The sequence below is a fragment of the Lacerta agilis genome, chromosome 3 (assembly GCF_009819535.1).
Source record: "Lacerta agilis isolate rLacAgi1 chromosome 3, rLacAgi1.pri, whole genome shotgun sequence".
In the NCBI taxonomy this organism is placed as follows: Eukaryota; Metazoa; Chordata; class Lepidosauria; order Squamata; family Lacertidae; genus Lacerta; species Lacerta agilis.
Genome location: NC_046314.1, coordinates 64,099,242 through 64,121,712, shown reverse-complemented (window position 1 = coordinate 64,121,712; position 22,471 = coordinate 64,099,242). Strand labels below are relative to the sequence as shown.

Genomic DNA, 22,471 nt, shown 5'->3' with positions numbered 1-22,471 from the left:
AGCCACTCCATGTACCTCTTGTAAAACTACCCTTTACCCAGCAATTTGCTCATGTACAAGTGGCAATAGCCATCTTCGTATACAGATGGAAAGTAACACTTTAATAAAAACCTGAGATAACTGCTCATTTCAGTATGGGCAAAGGCTGGGTTTTGGGCTGAAGTAGCCTTGGTTACGCTAATGGATGACCCTAGCTCAGCTATTTTTGCTGACCTCGTGGTGGCTTTTGATACCACTGGACATGGTATTAGACTGACTTTGTGGGTTGGGAGTTGGATGCATTATATTGTGGTGGCTCTGCTGCTTTCTGTAGGACTGGTTTCAGAAGGTGGCATTTGGGGACTGTGGCTTGGCCCCATGGTGGTTCTGCTGTGGAATCCCACAGGGTTTCACCCTGTCTTCTCTGGTTGCTTTATGTCTGTATGAAGTTGCTGGGAGAAGCCATCAGGGGATTTGGTGTGTGGTGTTATCAATATGCAGACAACATCAATGTCTGTTTCTCCTTGTCATCTGTATCTGGAGAAGCTGTGCAGGCCCTGGACCAGTGTCTGGATATGATGGAATAGATGAGAACCAATAGAATGAAGCTGAATACCAGCGAGATGCTGATCATGTGGGTTGGTGGTTCCCAGATACTGGAATTAAGTACACGACTTGCTCTGAATGGGGTTCTTCCCTTTGAAAAAACAGGTTTGTAGTTTAGGGATACTCCTTGATCTAGGATTGTATTGTCCCTGGAGCACAAATAGCTTTAGTGGCAAGTATTGCATCTCTCAAGCTTCAGCTGGTTCACCAACTCTGGCTGCTCTTGGACAGGGACATCTTGGCCACTGTGACCCATACACTGATAACCTTCCATGTTTAATACCGTAATGTATGTGGAAGATTGTTCAAAAGCTGTTGCTAGTGAAAAATGCAGCAGCTAGATAGCTGAGTACTTCAGCTCCTCAGAATTATCTTACACCAATACTGAGAGGATTGTACAGACTGCCAATTTGCTACCAAGCCAGATTCAAGGTACTAGTAATGACTTATAAAATTCTTAAAAAAAATATGTGGGAACTTAGATACTTGAAGCTTCATTTCCCTTTGTGTCCATCTACCTTTGTGTTAAAAGCAGCAGCTAAAGCTCTCCTAGTTGATCCACATTCAATGGAAATATGGTATGTGGCAACTAAGAAAAGGGCCCTGTGGGGGAATCCAAATTATGGAATGCTCTTTCCCTTGAAGTATGATTAGCAGTAAGGCTGAGTTTCTGGTGCCAACTTCAGATGACTTATTCCAGTAGGGCTTTATGGGAGTTTGATATTGTTTTTGCTACTGGTTTCACTGTGGTTTTATCTGCTCCTTTTCATCTGCTTATTTGACTACTGTAGTTGGGACTCGTTTCATTTTAATTTACAGTATTTAATTTACCCCACCCTGGGATCACTCTCTAAAAAAGAATTGGTTAAAATATTTTTTTGGTAAATAAAATAGATTGTACATACCGTATGCTAATTAGTTCATAGAGGAGGAAAGGTGACTGTTTTATTCATGAAGCAACGAGCTATCATTTTTTACAGCAGCATGATGTGCTTAACTGAGATTTCTTCTATTGTTTACTTTACTATTTTGCTGCTCATAGTTGTAGTTATTTTAATTATGTAATTGTGTAATTTTAGTGTTTGGCTTTATTGTTGTATTACTGTTGTATTATTTTGTATTACTGTTTGGTAAGCTGCTTTGTTTTTAAAGCAAAAAATAGAATATAAATATTAGATGATTTGAAGTAAAAAAGTAAAATCAAAAATCAATTTTTTTATTTTATTTTTTTGACTATGGCATACCAACACAGCTACCTACCTGTAGGGTATAATATCTCATATAGCAATGGACCCAAAGCTTGAAAAGCTAGCTGCTAGTTCAAAACTGGCCAGTTGGCTACATTGGCTTAAGATCAGGGAATTAATATATGTGTATTTGTATCCTTAAGGCTCAGTTAGAGTTTGCTTGTCATTGGAACAATATTCAGCTTGTCTTGCTTCCAGCACCACTATCACTTGGAGCTCTCCGTGGTACTAACCACTTCCCTGCCTTTATTATCTTAAACCTGAACTTTCCCCTTGCTGGTCATCAGGTAACCTTTTACTGCACCTAACAGTGTATATCAGAACCTGAGTTGTGTTAGCTGAGTTGCCTTTCTGAATTTTTATGTGAGCCCTCAATATGGACTTACCAGTATTTTACGTCCCTGGAATTAGGGCTCCATTGTGCCCCACTTGGGTAGACCTCTTATTCCATCAGTAACTTTTGCTTGAAGCACTACATGAGTGCATTTTCAGTTTTCATCATTATTTTGGAAATTTCTCTTTTACTCAAACTGCTGATGACTCACTTATACTGTATAACTGATGATGCTTGAGAAGAAGGAAGGGTGGGGAAGGCAATAAACTGGCACATGGACATTTATGTTAGTGCACCCACAGTTTTCTAACCTGTTCGCTCATTTCCTTGCTCTAAAATAAGAGGGTTTCCTTTGTATTGTCAGCATCTAGTTTCTGCTGCAAGATCAAACAGGAGTTAAATAAATATTTCACCTCTGCCGAGCTTGAGTACAGTTCTTTTTTTAGGCTGTGGTCCTGCATTATGGATGAGCAGACAATCTGCAGTGCAGACTCTTTCTGGCCTTTATGAATTAAGAGTTTCAGCTCTAGTAGATGTCAAACATAAGTGATGAGGGAATTATAAATATCCCTGTAGACTTGAAAATGCTATGTCAGGTCTGCACAACTTGTACCCTATCAGCCCAGACACAAGCCACTAATTATGTATCATGACCTGCAATTTTGCCATCCCTGGCAGGACTCTGGATCAAACAAATCTGCCCAACCTACATGGTTGTTTTAACATGCCCATTCTAGTTTTATAATCATATCTGCTTAATTTGCAAAGTAAATTCAGTTATCTGTACTATTAACTCCTGCTGGTTTCACAGCAAAAAAGATGCTGTCTGTAGATTTGGTACTCTGCTCCATTTGTGGTATAGGTCTTCTACCAAGACAACCAAAAATGTTTCTTCCCATCTTCAGCTGGTGCAGAATTCAGCGGCCAGGTTGTTCACTGGGGCAAGGCAATTTGAGTATATTATGCTAATCCTTGCCCAATTGCGCTGGCTGCCAATTAGTTTCAGGTGCTTTAGTTCATATCTGAATTTGGCTCAGAATGACTTTACTGGCACCTCTAATTTAGAAGATGGATCCAAAGCTATAGACTACATGAACAATGCTGTCCCCTTTAGAATACCTACTTCCACTCCTATTTTCTAAATAAGCAGCACAAGGTTTATGGAATGGGGAATGTTTGTAGCAATGAGACTCTTGATGCTTCAGCCAACATTTTGGGAACATCAGCAAACATTGGACATCTCTTCAATGTTGGACCTGGAGTCATAGACATAGCTGCTGCTGTGTTAAGAAGTTTTCAATGCTAATTACACTTTATAGAGAAGGCAGAGCAATCTAAACTGTAGGAAGCCAGCATCATTTATACTGGTGTAACTTACCCCTATTCTAAACTCCATTCAGGAGAGTGGGTTTCTGCCAGATGAACCAGCCCAAGCCTGGCAGAGTAAGAATAAGACTTTAAAATTCAGTTTGACTTATATCACCCATTTTACCAACGTATGCTGGGTTACTAGAGCATATGACAGAATTTGGAATAGGGGCCCACTCCTTTTTGAGGAGTTATCCCAGCCTTGGCTCGTCCCAGTGGATCTTGGGTTTGGAATGCTCCCTTAGTTTCCTTTCACTGAATAAATTTTCTAGCTCATTACAACCTCACCACCCCTTTTACTGTTAAACAACACAAGGCTTCCAGTAGTAAACCATTTTTCTTCATTTGGTTGGTGTTCATTTGAGCAAATGTCATAACAACAATTGCCATCATCGTCATCCTGCAATTTGGAAAAGGTTGCAATCCTAATTACAATTTCCAGGAAGTAAGAGCTGCAGCCCTGGGGTAAGAGGACAGTGCCTTGCAGATTGTGAACTGGTTTGAAGACATGAAAGTAATGTTAGATATTAACTGATGCTTTTTTGAAAGCACAGAGGTTAGTTCTCTGCACAGTATGATAGCTTGAAGTGCCACCTCTTTCCTCAAATACTTTTGGCTTCCACAGATTATCAGATACCATGGAGAAGCAGAAGGGAACTGACATTTCCAGTGAGACTTGTGTAAACTTCCTGGGGTATGTCTTTCACCAGTGTCAGAAGCACAATGCTGAGCTGAATAGGACTGTTCATGTATGCTGCATGGTATTTTTTCTTTTGTTAAAGAACTGCTAGGCAGCAGCATTTCATAGCAAGAAGGAGATAAAGTCTAAATGTTCTGGGGTCTAGCAGACAATAAAAAAATAGACTCAATACTTAGATTTGCATGCTGACATTATTTCACTAACAGGATATTGTATGTCTCTTCCTATTTGACTCTCTTTAGCCTTCCCAGACATTAAATAACTTAACAGCAGTTCAGAGCTCCTCTAAACAGATGCAGAGCATCCATGGGTCTTGAGTTTCATTCTGGTGGTCCACAGCATGTCTGTAGATTTGTGGTTCAAGACAAGATGGCACAAATCAGTCATCACCTCTGTACTGTATTTTAAGTGTGTTCTCTTCTTCGCTCTAATTTTAGACACTGTACTTAATGGTCTTACAGCAGTTCACCTCTTTAGATGTTAATATGTGCTACTTTGGTTACTCTATTTGGGAGCCCACCTGCTCATGCTGCTGAATGGGGGGCCCTGGAGCTCTGCCTCAAAGTCCTGTCTGAACAACACCATTGAGCCCTACAGAGCAGGCTTCAAAATAGTAGCTTTTGAAAAAATGGCACAGACTTTAGAAGGTTTATTTGTTGACATTTTGTTTACTGATTTTTTGAAGATTTTCAGAGTAAAAAGCAAAATGTGGTGTATAGATGGAGGACCTGGGGATGGGTCATAGTTCATGACAGAGTACATGTTTTGTATGCAGAAGAACCCTGGTTCAGTCCCTGCCACCTTTGGGAAGCGCTAGAGAAGATCCATGTCTGAGACCATGGACAGCAATAACTAGCTGGTCAATGGAGCCAATACTGACCTAAAATGACCAATAGTCTGGTCTTATCTAAGGTAGCTTTCATAGCTATCTGGAGATAGTGGCCCTCCAGGTGTTGCTGGGCTTCAGCATCTGTCATCTCAAATCATTGGCAATGCTGTTCAATATACTAACTGGAGCTGAAGGAATTTGTCCAACAGCTTCTGGACAACCAGAGGTTCCCCATCCCTGTTGTAGTGTTTGGTTGACATTTTAATTTTTCACATTAAAATATGAGATATGCATAGTTTTTTTGCTGCCAGTTCTGTAGAGATAAACAGTCGTCTTCGTCCAAATAATGACGGGGATAATAAAACTCTGAAGCCAGAAAGAGGAAGAGGAAAAAGTTCATAGATGACAAACTTGAGATGGGAAATGCTTAATTTTTAGCAGTTGCATGGGTACCTTTAGTATGTTTATTTTCACAGAATCTCACGTATAAATTGAACTGCAACCAGCATTCGCAAATCACAAAATCTCAGTATAAAGTACAGTGCAGTTGAAAATAATCTACTGCAGATGTGACCTTTCATAATTCTGTTGCATACTTGAACATTGTGTGATGCCCATCTGCTTTCTGAATTTCTCCCTTGCAGTAATTAGGCAGACTTGAAGTGGCTGGTTGCCACTAGAGCCAGCTATAAGCAGCTTTGGTGGTTGGTGGGGAGGAGGAGGTTGGTATTGCTTGGTGAAAATATATATTGCATGTTATAAAATAATTCATTTGTGAGTAGACTCATAAATATATGTTGGTACTTGTATCATGCAGGCCAGTGATTCCATTCACTACATTTATCATACCAGTAGACTATCAAAGCTTTGAAGAACATAAGAAATAATTAATGAAAATAAACTGCAACTGCCTTAAACTTTAAAATCTATTTATGTTTTGCAACCCTCACTCAAAATGATATTTAACTCCAGTAATCAAAGAGAGATATGTTATAATCTAACTGCATTCATGTAAATTGCTATGTTCTAGCAAATACATTAAATATTATAGCCACACAAGAGGGAATTCTGTTATCATCATGGTAAGAAACAAGTGGCACTATATTAATGCTGGAATGAATAAACTATGTTATGTTATGTTATGTATTAACCACTTCAGGTTGTGGTAAGTTCATAGCCCACTATACTTACTAGAGCATAAAATGAAAGGAATGCTATATTATTTCATTTTTGAGTGGTAATTATGCCTACTATAAAGTTTGCAAGGGTCTGTAGAGAATGGAAAAATCAAAATGGTCCTGGATCTGTTGAATGGATACAGATTATGAAACGTTACTGCCTTTTTCATCAGTAAAAGGTACTAACACACTAAACTGAAAATCCAGAATACATATAATTCCTTTATGTGCATGGGGTAAATTGGGCTGAAGTTCAATAATAAAAAGTAGATTGATTTTATTTTTATTAATATGATTTATTACATTTCTGTTCCACCCTTCAGCTGAGAATCACAGGACAGTTCACAATATAACACAAGAATGCACAACATAGTAACAAACAAAATCAATTACCCCCCACAATTTTAGGGAAATAATGTATTGTATCTTTTTAGAAATGTGTGTATCTGCTTTTCTTCAAAATGTGAAGTTCAGGAAAAGTTTTATTGTGAGAAAGCTCAACTGTCATTAATGTTTTCCTGTTGCCATATCCTGCCCCCAAGGAACCAACAGCAGCATTAGCTCTAATAGACACATAACAAAAGCTTGTAGGGGTTAAAACTGGGGCAGGGACAGACCCCTGATAAGGCCTAGCGGGGTTGGAATTCCCTGCCCTGGGGTTGTCCCCTCACCTACCCCTCCAGTAATAGGGTATCCCATTAAAGGGTTCCATGAAGGAGTTGCTTCTTTCCATATATGCCCAGGAGGGGGCCTGGGTTTCACGATCCCCCTATTTGATGTAAGTCATAGGAATCCCTGCTGCCGGGTTAACCCTTGATGTCATTTCCAGCAAGTGGGCCAGAAATAAATGATTACCCATTGCCTATGCCAGACCTCTTCATCTGTAGTCAATAAAGTTGTGGCCTGATTTGATCCCATTCAATAGTGTGGTTTATTTGGGACTCATCTAAATGGGGGGAGTGCGCAATCTGAGCCTGCAAGGACTAGTGGGGGTTGGGCTTCCCTGCCTCACCGTTTAGTTTAGTTTAGTTTAGTTTAGTTTAGTTTAGTTTACCGGTAGTTTTGTGTATATTTTTGTTTTGGTTTTTTGTTTTGTTTTGTGTATTTTGAGTAATAGCCTAGGACCATGACAGTCACATTTAACAAACATGTTGAGTAACAATAAAAGGTGTCTCAGCGCTGTGTCTACCCTCATAATTCAGCTGTATACTCTGAACTGCAGCTAAATAAGCCAAGGAGGGACAATCCATCATGACAGCTTTATGTGAGAAGCTTATTGTCTCAAGACCACAAGTAGATTACTATTTTCATGTTCCTTATTTTACAAAATTGCAGGTGGTCTTAGTGGGTCTATAATCCTTCTTTAAAACACAGCCTATTTCCAGTAGCTTTGAATCCCACACACTGTCTGCACAACAAGGAATTGGTAGAGGCAAGCAGTATGACTGCTGGAGAAAATGATATGAAGTTGAACTGCTTTCTGCATTAGACACTTCAGGTTTACATTGGCTCCTAGCTCCCTATACTTAACAGAACATAAAATTAAATACTGTAATTTTTCTTCCCGTTTTTCCAGAGGTAATTAATTATGCCTGTTATTAAATCTGACTACTCAGCAAGGAAATTTCCAGTAATGGAAAACCTAGAAGGTTTTTGTCTCGAATGTACTAACAGACATATTGTAAGTCTGTAAAAAAAATAATCACTAAAGTTTTAACTAAGTAGTCAGCCAACATTTCCTAAGATTGCATTTTGTTGCACAATTGTTTGTTTCATGTTACAATAAAAGTTATTGTCTGTAAACTATACCACATCCAGGCCAAAAAGGGAAATCTGGAATGACTAAAATACGTAATTTCTATAACAGAATTGCATTGTGCTGAACGAAGTACCAAAATGAAACATGGGCTAATTTGGGGGAAAGTAGGCGCTGTGGGTTAAACCACAGAGTCTAGGGCTTGCCGATCAGAAGGTCGGCGGTTCGAATCCCTGCCACGGGGTGAGCTCCCGTTGCTCGGTCCCAGCTCCTGCCCACCTAGCAGTTCGAAAGCACATTAAAGTGCAAGTAGATAAATAGGGACCGCTCCAGCGGGAAGGTAAACGGCGTTTCCGTGCGCTGCTCTGGTTCGCCAGAAGCGGCTTTGTCATGCTGGCCACATGACCCGGAAGCTGTCTGCGGACAAACGCCGGCTCCCTTGGCCTATAGAGCGAGATGAGCGCCGCAACCCCAGAGTCGGACACGACTGGACCTGATGGTCAGGGGTCCCTTTACCTTTACCTTTATGCATTATATATTTAAATACCTTAAGGCACTTGGAGTGTTTTACAGTTTATAATAATGGCTTACAACTAAGAAATATGATTTAAAAGAAAAGGAGAGGGAGGAGGAAAATAAACAAAATCAGGTACCAGTCTCTGAGGAAAGAAGAGGAATGGCAGTTGGTCCCAAGTAGGTAGTCAACTGACATAACCAGAAATAGCTACTCATAGTGTACATGATTGTCTTTTCTTCCTAGGTACTAAATGAAGAAATACAGTGACTTAGAGTAGAAATTTTATTATTCACGAGGGCCTTCTGCAGAAAGTTAGTTGTGAAGAGGTCTATTGATATTACATGCAGAAAGAAGAGAGCAGAGGCAGGATAGCTCAAATGGAGCTGTCTATTTAATACAGAAGAATAGGTTTGTGTTAAAGACCTCAAGGCTGGAATCCTGGTCTGTGCTCTGAAGTGTGTTTCAGATTGGCTGATCTGTGTTTTTATTGCCATGTCGCTGAGTTACCACCTAGAAACATAGCGGACTTGGGGCAACAGGAAGAAATTATTCTTTCTAATTTACTCTTTCATTTATTTATTTTTGATGTAGATATTGATATGATGCACTCCTGGTGTGTGAGTAATGTGACATCACCAAATCAAAATTGTTTCCCATGTTTTCTGGATGGGAGCTTAGGCAAGTGAGAAAAACCTCTGGAGTTTATTGTAGAGTTGGAAGGGACCACGAGGGTCATCTAGTCCAACTGCCTGCTATGCAGGAATCTTTTGCCCAATGTGGGGCTTGAGCCCCACGTTCAAGAATCTCATGCTTTACTGACTGAGCTATCATTTTGCTTCAGAGTTTCAGTTGAATTTGGGAGTGGATTGTGAGCTTTGTCAGGGGGAGGGTTGTAACTCCAAAATGAAATGTAAGTGCAGGTGCAAATTAAAGTCTCCCTTGTCAACCCCCTGCAACTCCCCCTTCCATTTTTTCTTTTTTTGAGCTGTTGGCTTTGCCTAGTGGCTTCAGTGGTGCAGTGTGGCAGCAGCAGTGGAGTTCTGGCTGTTATGAATCATGAAGAGGAATAGTAGTAGAGGGAGGAAGAATAGTAGTAACCAGAGTTTCACAGCTGTGGGTACACTACTGAAAATACATAGGAGGGGGAGAAATGTTCTTTGTCTCTAAAGAAGGAAAAAAGGAGGGGTGGTGTGGTGACTTGACATCACTGACCTATGCTGTGTATTGTACCCTTTGCATCATAAACACTTGGTTGAGTTAAACATTTATTTTCCCTACAACTGTGTATGTATTTATGAATCATCATATTTTTTTAAAAAAAAATCATGGTAACTTACACAACTATAAAAATGCCAGCCAAAAACCCAGCAAGAACTAAAACAATAAAATGAATAGGGGTGGAAATTCCAGTTATATGTGAAGCACTACTAAATTAGGCAGAATCTGTAAGTCTTTAAAGTGTGATTTGTTTGTATTAGAAGTGCTGTTTGGGATTGTAAGATACAACACATGTTTTACTCCCCCCCCCCTTTTTTAAAGTGAATTCGGCTTAAGGAACACTATAAAAACAATCTGACATCATTAACACTCACAGTGTAGGAGGTCTAATTGTTTTGTTTTACCAGGAACAGATGAAGTCATAGCCATGTTTCTGGTTTCCACAGCCCTCCACCCATCATCACTGTTCCAAAAATGAAATCAGGGTAGAAAATATAACTGCCATGATAAATGGGTGTTTCAGACATGTTTTAGTGTATTTTTTGGTGGAAGAAAGGGAGAGTGCCTTGTCAGATGATGACGACGATGATGATGATGATTATATATTATTTATCCCCCGCCCATCTGGCTGGGTTTCCTCAGCCACTCTGGGCGGCTTCAAACAAAATGTTAAAATACAATAGTCCTTCAGATATTAAAAGCTTCCCTAAACAGGGCTGCCTTCAGATGTCTTCTAAAAGTCTGGTAGTTTCCCTCGCCTTTGACATTTGGTACGAGGGTGTTCCACAGGGCACACTTCTACTGTGACTTGCATGTATCTTCCTATAAGATACCAGAAACATTAGTTCTTGCTGACAGAGTGTGTTCTGATTAAACACACTTTCATAAAAAAATTATCATATGAACTAATCCTGACGCTACCTAAACATCTGATATTTCAATTTATTTTCTTGTGTCTGTAATTTGAATGAACATTCTGCACTGGTTAAAATGAAAAGTAAAGGGCACCTAATTTTAAAATCAAATGTTGAAAATAAACTTAACTTTCTCATTTTACATTGAATTAACAACTTTGTCAAGTGCTTCATGCCAAACAGCAAAATATGTTCTTAGTGTTCTTTTCAAAACAGCCTGAGACTTATCTTGGAATAAGCTTCTTAAAATTACAAAAGACTAAACATATATAGAACTGGACTGTTAGTTTCTACTACAGTGATACCTTGGTTCTCAAACGCCTTGGTACTCACACAACTTGGAACCCAAGCACTGCAAACCAAGAAGTAAGTGTTCCGGTTTGCAAACTTTTTTCAGAAGCTGAATGTGCTCCAATTTGAGTGCCACACTTCTATTTTGAGTGTTATGCTTCCAATTTGAGTGTTACACTGCAGTCTGTCTGTTTTTGCTATTTATTTTGCGTTTTTGTTTTTGCAACTTTGTGGAACCCAGTTCAGCTAATGATTGATTGAGTGAGTGACTGCAGTACATTGTTTATTGCTTTTATTTTATGGATCAATGGTCTCATTAGATAGTAAAATTCATGTTGAATTGCTGATTTGGGGGTTGTTTTTAAAAGTCTGGAACGGATTAATCCATTTTGCATTACTTTCTATGGGAAAGCACGCCTTGGTTTTGGAACACTTTGGTTTTGGAATGGACTTCCAGAACAGATTAAGTTTGAGAACCAAGGTGCCACAGTATAAACCAGAATAGTTCACTAGAGCCAGGAATGCTATGTATTCATTTTGGCATACATACATGAACACACAATCATGGTAATGTTTTAATGTACATAAAGTATATGGGTAATGTATTAATTGCAAAGATTGTACCATTGTTTAAACAGTGAAGAACCAGAAGGTGGAGTGGTGAAGTGGCATTAACTCAAACTTCTTTGTCCTTGATATTCTGTGAAATCGGTATATATTTTTCAGTCCAAGGCTCACATTCCCTTTTGGGGACCACATGACAGTGGTGGGCAGGATCAGCGACAAAAGCAGGCTAAGCAAAGGATATGACTCTTACCGCTATACATTTCACCTATAAAAGAAAGACAAGAGACTTCTACACACATGCACCTTCAGTCTCCAGGGAAGCAACATTATAACCATGAAAGGGTACATCCTAGCCAGAAAAAAGCAGTCAAAGGGGGTGTGGGGGTGTGGCTTGAGGGGGCATGGCCATAGGGATAGAGAGGAATATGGGGGCATAGAGAACCATATTTGGTCCTCAGGCCTGAAATTCCACACCCCTGCCCTAGTTGTTACAGTAATGTCAAATGTTTATTTTCCCTCATTCTCATCTGGTGCAGGCAGCTGCTGTGGCCATGATATTAGCTGGGAGAATGGGTAGACTTCTGTCTAAATAATATTAAAGTATGATGCAGGGAGATCTAACTATGGTTGCAATTCATCACATTTATTAATGAAGCTGATATTTCTGAATAAACATGTGCTTATTCATTATACTTTTGTACTTTAGTTTAAGGGGCTTTGATTTATTTTACTTCTTTTTATTTCACAACATTTCTACACCACTTGATTGCAATAAAACAGTTTATGTAAAGAATAAAACAACAAAATTATCAGCAAAACAGTTAAAAACAAGTGTTTAAAACATTCAAAAAGAATTAACAATAGAACTTGAGGTTGTCTAGCTTTATGAAGCAATTGACATACAGTAGCAAAAAGATCAAACATATCCATCCTTAAAGAAATCAGCCCTGAGTGCTCACTGGAAGGGCAGATCCTGAAGTTGAGGCTCCAATACTTTGGCCACCTCATGAGAAGAGAAGACTCCCTAGAAAAGACCCTGATGTTGGGAAGATGGAGGGCACAAGGAGAAGGGGACGACAGGGGATGAGATGGTTGGACAGTGTTCTCAAAGCTACCAACATGAGTCTGACCAAACTGCGGGAGGCAGTGGAGGATAGGCGTGCCTGGTGTGCTCTGGTCCATGGGGTCATGAAGAGTCGGACACGACTGAACGACTGAACAACAAAGCTTGTGGTGGAATAACTTCTTGTCAATAACCCCACATTCTCTTCTTAAATTTTATTAATTCCTTGGGTCACTTTCATTACATGCTGGACATTTTTGTGTTTTATGTTTTTGACCTCTTGAATTCTTTTTGCCAATATCTACTATAATACTTTATGCTGGGCTTTGCTGTCACAAAAAAACAGCTGTCAATGTAGCTTGCAGTTATTTGTAGGAAGGAAAGTCACAGCTCACATGCCCACACTAATCAGTTTTTCTTTGGATCCACATACTGATCTGTCCATAAATAAAAAGGCAGACCAAAAACAAAGAATCAAGGACAACTTCATTTTGTTTTCCACTGCAGATGGAGTGTGTTTGTCATTTAACTGCTTGAAAATTAATCATAGCTCATTTATTCAGTGCACCATATGTGCATCACCAAACTGACAAGCTTTCCAGGTTTAGCAGCAATACCAAAATGCTTCCTAAAAAGCAAAGATGACAAGGAGCCAGATTGATACAGGCTCCCTGGTAGAGATTAGTATATAGGTAATTAGTTTCTCCCTCTCAGAATTTATTATGACCTTCCGTGTGTACGGTAGTTTTTCCAAAACTGAAGTACTAGTCTAATTGTTTTGAAAAAGCAGAGGACACTTAAAATATATCATTTTAAACACTTATTTATTAAACTGTTACTACTAAGGGGGCGGACTAGCAGATTTTATATATGATTTGGCAGCCTTGTGTATCCGTATGCCTGTGCAAGAGACTCAGCAATGACAAATCTTTATAATGGCTGAAAATAGAATAAACCAGATGCTCCTCAATTATGCAGGATCTCTGATCATGTAAAGCCATTTTCATAGAATTGTAGAGTCGGAAGGGACCACAAGGGTCATATAGTCCAGCCCCCTGCAATGCAGGAATTACTTTACTTTACTTTACTTTACTTTACTTTACTTTACTTTACTTTACTTTACTTTACTTTACTTTACTTTACTTTATATTTGCCAAGGTGGATCTTGAACCCATGACCCTGAGATTAAGTGTCTCATACTCTACTCCTGGCAAAAAGTAAAATTCCTGACACCCACAAAGTCACGAAGTTGTTGAGCTTTTTTAAGAAACCCACCCCAAAATTGTTGAGCTTTTATTGGGAACCTCCCCCCAAGGTGATTTTTAGCTTTCAAAACTGTTTTCACTGCTTTTTCCATTGCATCACCGTACATCTGGGTTCTCCCAGCAAAATTCCTCCCTGACACCATTTTTACACCCAAAAACCAGCCCATGTCCAACACCAGTGATGGGAGAGAACTTGATGCAGAGCAACAGGGAGTGTGTACACACCTTATATGATTGTGCTATATATGTTAAAAACATTCCTTTTTCAAAGCGTTATTAGGCCTACTGTCATGCTGCATTACTCTTACTTAAAATATGACTTGCCACAGGACGAATATGTCATATTGTAATATGTTATGCCTATATTAAAGGCTATGTGATTGCTTCTTGGGGACAGTTTAGAGTTCAGATGACTTGCCAAACTGAGATTAATCTAACATAGAAGCTAAAGCTCCTGACCTCCTCCTTGCAGCCATGCTGGAGAAACGAGGGTAACATGCAAGCAAAGAGGACAGACTAGGCTAATTCAACCGGAGCCAATGTATGTGTGTGCATGTACGCATATGGAGAAACTAAATGAGAGAGGATTTTTGCAGTGTTAATCTCAATGCATGGATGCAGTGTGAAGAATTTTATTTTATTATTTTTTATTACAAAGGAAAAGGTCCCAATTCCCTGTTTTCTCCTTTCTATCCTAGCAGCCCCCTTTATTTCTGTAACATGTTTGGAACTTACTGTACCCCTGCTTATGAAAAAGCCATTTACTGTAATTCCAATGGTAGCGGCCACTGTGGCCCAGTACAACTGCTGGGGAGCTGAGGGATGGTGGAAGTTAGCCCACATGGTCAGGTGACATCAGGACTGACCTCACCTGGCTGTGGGGACTGGCAGGATTTCCCGCCAAATAATTTTAAATTTTAATTCACCAGAGGCCCAGAGAGTTTGGCAATGCTTTGTTGGCTGAACCAGTTTTCAGTCGAGTCTGCTTGTGGGGCATAATTGCCGGTTATGCTGGTACCTGGCAGTGCAGTCGGAATTGGTCTTCCCACCCACCCTGCATATAGTGGCCATGCCCAGTGGGTAAGCAGGTAGTGCACATATATGACCTTGTTGTGGAACTGCTCAGTCGCCGTATTCCAGACCTGGAAGGAAGGAATTCCGGACCAGGAAGGAATTTGCCAGTAGACTTACTCGGCCTATCTGGGGTTTTCCTCATAGCAATTGTAACAACTTTTGGTGAAAAAAGGCATGAGGTCAGATCCTTAGTCTAAACCTCGGGGTTGAGTGGTCCAAAAGCCCAGCTGGGAGCTGGCAGGCCATAGAACATTCCTGAATGGAATCCCGGTGGGATTACCCCATTAGATTTGTGTCAATAGGTGCTATCCATTTGCCAGGATCAACCCTGATAGAGAAATCAGCCAGCAATCTCAAACTGGTGCCATGTCTTTCTTACCACATAAACATTAACCAAGCCCCTCCCTCAGTAACCACTGACCCTCTTTGAAACCCTATAGAGCTGCTATATGTTGGTACAATGCTGAGCTAGGTGGACCCAATGGTTTGACTCAGTATAAGGAAGCTTCCTCTGTTCTTATCTAATAAATTAGTTATTCAGGTCCCACTGCATTCTCCTTGACTTTTGAAGAAGGTTCCTGTGGCAACATTTCGTGCATTTCGCATATGATCTCAAACACCTCTTAACTTTCAAGGGAAAATATATATATATTGTGGCAGATTAAATATATTGTGTATCCCAAAGAAGTAAAAGCTAATAGGAAAGGAAACTATGCAAAGAGTTTACAAAGCTGTGAAGGAAATGGGTCATACAATATAGTAGAGGAATAAAATGCCTGAGCTCTGCGTACTATGGCACTGTGTCCAGAAAAACCTGTCTGGGCATGCTTGTTTATGAGACACTATTTGGTTTTCTAACATAGACAATAAGAAAGGGTACTTTCCCATGTTAATTAAAATAATACTCAAATAATAGCTTGCCTAGAAAGAGGGAGGAGGGAGGGAGGGAGATAACAAGGCTACTGTACTTGAAAAAGGGAGTAACCCACAGAGGAGACAGAGTAATAAGCCAATTGCTCAAAATGTTTTGTTACTTGCTTCACCCTTGCAATGAGAAGTTTTTGATTCTTTTCTCTTTCTCCTCCAAATGAAAGAGCATTAGTGCATCATTTATTTATTTTTGTGATGATTGTCTTGTTTACAAAGATGGTTTACAAATATTTTACAAATTCACAACTTGCAACTGCTGGCTGTTTCTCTGTTGTACACAACTATAGAGCTCTCGACTGTGATCCTTTCCTCTTGGGTGAATTGCTTTCATCTGGCCCCTGAATGCTCATAGTGATTAAGCTGACCAAAGGCACAGCAGTGTTACACAAATGTGATGGGGCTGAAATCCAATTCTATAATAAGGGATAGAGTCTGTCACTGTTACTCAAGCTGACTAATACACTTCTGATAAGTGGTTGTTTCATGAATTAAAAAGGAAATACTACACAATGTAGCAAGAAGGAGGATTGCCAGTACAGTAGACCTCAGTTTTAAGTAAGTTCCTTTATAGATTTCACCAGTTTCAACAACAATGTATTTCGTCTTTGTCCTAGTTGCTGGGCATTTGGAATGCATTCTAAGCTATGAATATCTTTGGTTTTTTTCTAGCGACCAGTTTCTTTGGTTACCTGTGCCACATCCTGTTCATTTTGTGGGTGAAATTAGACATACAAATTTTCCTCTCTGCAGACATCGTGTCACAATGGAGAGATAACTGGTTTCATTAATCCATCCTTTTTTGCATTGCTGTGGTGAAGCAGTACATACCACCTGCTATAACAGAAGTCAGTACGCATGATGATATTGCTACTGCAGTACTTCCCACAATCTTGGCTTGGTTAACGTGCCTGAGTTCAGTGTGAAGAAGCTCTTATTTCCATAATGATTAGGCTGATTTTATATATGTATATTCAACTAAGGCAGCATCATGCCAAATGTTGGAGCATTTATGCAGGAACATATCCAAGAAGCAATTTTGCAACTAGACACTATTTATGATTCTGGCATTCATATCTGTGGGTCAGCAATCACTATGTAAAGTAACTTGTTTTACTGAGAATGTCCATTAACCATGATTGCCTGCACACTTTCTAATTAATGTGCAAGGACTAAAAAAAAATTACTTTTAAAAATGACTTAGCCACTAGTATAAAAGCCTTAGGATTTTACAAAAACCTCTTAGGCTATTCACATATCCTCTGTGTACTTGGTTCATACTCTATGTAACTGTTCATTTCTTGCAGTGGCATAGCCTGATTGGTCTATTCATTGTTATAGCTATTATTATTATTATTATTATTATTATTAGGATTTATATAGCACCTTTCATCAAAAGATCTAAGCTCGATTCACAAGATAAAATTACAAGATAAAAGCACAAATAAATAGTTAAACTATTGAGCTAACTGCAGTTTCCGAAGTAATAAATAAATCTCAATAAAGCTAAAATGTTTGCCATTATAAAGAAATGCTACTGTGTCTTGCAAATTATTACTTGGTGCCTTGGTACTTGGTGCAATGGCAAAGCTTCTTTACATTATGACTGTGGTTTATGATTTTCCATACTGTTTTTCCATTGAAAGTGGCATAAAATGCATTTGCTATGCCATCCTATGTATACTATTACTCTGATTTCAAAACAGGTTCTTTGCATTTTTATGAGACACCCATAAAATGAGGGACCATTGCTATTTCATGCACTTTATCAGCATTTTTCTTTAATGTAGGTGTTTTCAAAGGTGAAGATAAGAAAAATGGCCCAGCCCTTTGTTAAGCCCCTGCTGTTTCAGTATGTTATTTTTAATGCCTATTAGTTTCTATTCTTCACTGTCAGAAGGTAATGGGACTGGCTGAAGCTTAAGCAAAATCAGGCTAGGCTGCCATATATTGTGATATACTGTATACTTAGCCTAGCAGCCTTCAGGATGGCTCCATGCTATTGGTCAAACCACACATTTTTCAAACGAATGAGCTATTTTCTTAAATTAGTTATAATTAGTACTAATTGCCTCAAAATAATTAGAGGGTTTTGTTGAGGCAGGATAACAGAAACTGGTGAGCCTATTAAATACAGCATTTCAAGAATATAGGAAGCAGCCTGCTTCAATTGCTTTAAGAATTCATCCACTTCAGAGACTGTTTCAGAGTATTAATTGGGGTAAAGCTCAGGCAGTTCTGAGCCTTAGGCTAAATATATATCACAATACATGGCAGCCTGGCTTGATTTCAGAATTGCTGAAATGAAATAAAAAAATAAATCCAAAACTCTTGAGTTAAGTTAGTCCTTAGTTAGTTAGTTAGTTAGCATATAAATAAACAAACAAATCATTAAAACACAAATACCCAAACATTTATGGAAGAGTCCATCCATATTTTAGTTATTTGTCCTATTTCCTGCATCCATGCAGGGAACCTAGGGGGTGGGAAAACACATGCTGAAGGGAAGGGTCAGGACAAGAATCAAGCCTTGTTAAAACAAAATGGAGACTTACTGGGAAGATGATTGAGGCAATGTGAAGCACTTTTTTTGGCACATTAACCTGACAGCTGTGAGGGCTCATAGACAGAAGGAAGACTAGTCATTGACTGAGTTCACCAAGGGGAAAGCTCCTCTGTCTCAGTGTTCCTTGCAATGGAGGGATGAAGGAGGGAGTTAGTTAAGTTAGGCTGCAGGTTGAGCTAGATCCTTGAAAGCTTTATAAAACTTGCTGCTTGTTAAAAACCACATTCATTTGCTATTAAACTATTCCGAATTTGTTTAACACACCAGACAGAAGTTATATAAGCCACAACCAACCTTTAACTATCCAACACATTTTTGTACTTGATGTTGTCTTTTTGTTGCACAAACAATTTTGCCAGATTAATCACTTCTACACTGATTACCAAACTAATCATTTCAACACCCTGATAAACTTTTTTCCCTTTCCTGTTCTATCTTGTTCCCTCCGTTCCATGTTAAAGTATGCATAACACATCGGGATCACGACTGCAACCTGCCGTTACAATCCTAAAAATCCACACTGCATACATTCATTATACTCATATTATATATATATATATAATTATCACACAGACTACTGATATAAAGTCATTGCTCCCTCTGCTGAAAACTATGCGAAAATCATGGCACATGTGCAGAAGAGAAGCTGTGAGAATGAGAACAATGGTGGAGATGCCTGTGCAAAAGAGTTGCTATGGAAATGCCTAGAAATAATTCTGCTGGCTGACTTGGCCAAAGCCTTTATGCGTCTTGTTTTGGGGCAGTTTTCAAACTACCAAAGCCAATGGAACAAATTCATGGGAACGAATTCTCATGTTTTAAAAGATAAAAAAGGCACCGTAAAAAACAGTAGCTATGTTTTTGTTGTTGGTTTGTTTATTTGTTTTAAATCAAGGTCCTGCAACTTTTACAGCACTTCCTTTCCACCCAGTAGTTCCAGATGTTCTGTAATCCGAGGTATGGGAATTAGAAATTATCTCGTCCAGAGTCCACAGGTTTCTCCAGAACTGTGATAGGTTTCGAGCGCCTTAACAAGAGAAGGGCCTTAACTGACAATGTATCGAAAATGTGCAAGCAAGAATGCACATCACTTGGCTTAAAATAATTAAGAAGCAAGAGACAAGTCCCCTCCTAAAGGATTGTGGAGGAAAGTAAATCTATTTTCTTGCCCCACAAAGTCCCTTGGAAATGTAATTTGACATGCTTAATATACTCTAAAAGGGTTGTTTTTGTTGAAACAAACAAATGGGGAAAATAAATATAGCCCTCTTTAGGTTCAACATGGGAGTGAGTAGAATCCACATATTTTCATTTATACAGTACAGTTTGATTCACAAATCCAAATGGACAAAACACTGAGATCAAGGCTTGCCAAACCATGGGGGGGTGGGGGCAGGGTGAATCAGCCACTCCAGCAACGGAAGCCCAATACAACACATGTGTTAGTATATATTGTGGCACACCACCTTGTTAATTTATATGAGTTGACAGGATCTAAACATTTTTTATATTCATGTTTTATGTTTTTTAAAAAATAAATGAATTAAAAAATTGTGTTACTGTATCATTCCAGAGCATTTGTGAATGCGGTGTAACTGAATAGATGGAATTAATAATTAATTAATCAATTAATCAATTAATGAATCATTTTGGGTACCATTGCCTTAGAATCATAGAGTTGGAAGGGAGTGGGACCACAAGGATTATCTAGCCCAAACCCCTGCGATGCAGGAATATTATGCCCAATGTGGGACTTGAACCCATGACCCTGAGATTAAGAGTCTCATGCTCTACCGACTGAGCTGTCCTCCGTTCCCAGGTTGCATTCATGGCAATTATACTGAAGGAATCTTGAAGTAAGACAGGGCAGTGGGGAAAGGGGAGGGGCTTGCTATGTTACAATGTGACAATCCCCATACTTCTGTAATTATACTCAATATGGTTATACAAGCACCTATAGGAAAATCATATTATAGTTTCATTACTAATTTTATTAACTTTACGAATACTTAATGTGATAGTCTTGCAAATAATTAACCGCATGCCTTATTATCTATAGTAAGTGGTCAGGAAGCTGAGAGCTGGTATGTTTTGTTCTTAAATGATACATGTAATCAAGTTGGTGTGTAAGGCAGATGAGCTTGCAGACTTTGTAGACGTTTACATAGTATGGTATTACTAACAGAGAAATCTGTGAATACATATAGATAGATATATGTAGATGAGAGCTGTTTGTGTTCATTGAAATCTTCTGGTGGTCCATTGCCAAGTTTACCAGATCAGGCACCATTTGTTATCCCTACTCCCAGCCTGTGTTAAAATTAATGCAGTAATTTAATGCAGCAGAGTTAATACCCAGAATTAGAAACCATTAAGTTCTGTTCATTAGATTTCACCCTTGCTGTACAGTGTATCAAATGCATTATTAAAATCCATCTAGCACACATGCCTGTTCAGATTAATTTTTATTTTATTATTATTTAGAACTGCATTCAATTTATAAAGATAACAGACATCCATATATAAATATAAAACGATGCAAAGAATGTATGTTTTGTGCCACTCTACATGTTGCCCTCCATTTTCTAAAGCTTTAAATATATTGCTTTCTTCAGCTTGTCAGGTGAGTATGCTGGTTTTCATTTTAAAACTGGGTCCTAAAAAAATCTGAACTGGACATACCTGCTTTTACTGCCAGAACAAGTCTGACTAGAATACCAGTGCAACATAATGGTCTATTTATTCCTTTTTTAGATGAGCAGGAGTCAGTGCAAAAGAGGACTTTCACAAAATGGATCAACACTCATCTGGCCAAGGTAATACGTTTTTCTGATTTTTCCTACGACCTACAGTAAAACTAGCAGATAATAATAGTAGTAGTAATAATAATAATAATAATAATAATAATAATAATTTATACCCCGCCCATCTGGCTGGGTTTCCCTAGCTACTCTGGGCGGCTTCCAACAAAAGATTAAAAATACATTAAAACACCAGTCATTAAAAACTTCCCTAAACAGCAAGCAATCCCACCACACTAAAGGAGATTTAGATGTGGCAAAATTTTCCCACCCTCACCACTAGGCTCAGCTTGGTTTAGCTGCTCTTCACTGGCAGGGGAGGTCCCTACTATACCCACTGAAAGGATGGGCAGGTGGGAGCTAGTGGAAGCTCCCCAAATGGGGTGTTTCTAGGGTGAGAAGGGGGCAGGGCAGGGCCAAACAAGGTTCTGCATGTCCAGTGATGGGCAATGGACTCAGTGGGTGTAACTACTTCCGCAAGTTCGGCCCCAGCCCACATGAGTGGCAGGGCTTCAGATGCAACCACAGCTTTGCCTCTCTGCTCAGACCTGCTCCTCCCAGAGGGTTAGGAATGCTCCTGTAGTTTTATCCAATTTGTTTGAGGCTTTGAGGGAAGGAAAGCGGATGCAGTTTTCCGTAACTGCAATGATTTGAAAGTCCCAAAACTCTTCTATGTGGAAAATATGTATGGCAATAGATGTTGCTAGGTATTATCAGTAAAAACTTGTGTTTCCTGTATAATGCTGGGGAGGAAATAAAAGGGAAACTGAAGAACTGGATGTACTTATACTTCTAAGGGCTTCTATTTCAATTTTCTAACAATAAAGTATTTCCCTGTGTTTCATAGTGACAACCTTGGAAAGTTAGCCTTGTAAATGTTTTGACTACTTCTAAATATACAGGTGTGTGGATGTGTGTGTGTGTGTGTGTGTGTGTGTGTGTGATGTACTTTTAAATACATTATTTATCTATGCTTTATTTGGATTAACTTCACATCAAAGATTTGTGTACTGAAATGAAAATGTTACTGCACTACTTCACTACAGTTGCTTTTGAAAGGAATGACTCAATATTTTTCCAGTTCAGTTTTCTAGCCTCAGTTTCTAAATATGAGTGGATACTGGGGGGGGGGGGGGATTATGGTGTGCATTATTAGAAGTAAGTCAAACTTACAATCCATCCCCCCCTCCCATCGTGTTGTTATTGGCATTATGACAGGAAAATCCCAAATTCATACATTCTTCAAAATAAATATGTTAGGTTCTGGCTTC

At 39.1% G+C, this 22,471-nt stretch overlaps 1 protein-coding gene across 1 annotated transcript in view; it reads left to right on the top strand.

Moving 5' to 3' along the window:
• SYNE1 (spectrin repeat containing nuclear envelope protein 1) overlaps positions 1-22,471 on the top strand; it is a 286,452-nt gene that overhangs the window by 10,992 nt on the left and 252,989 nt on the right. The window contains 1 exon segment of the mRNA XM_033144021.1: positions 21,154-21,215. Coding sequence (XP_032999912.1) covers positions 21,154-21,215 — 62 coding nt within the window.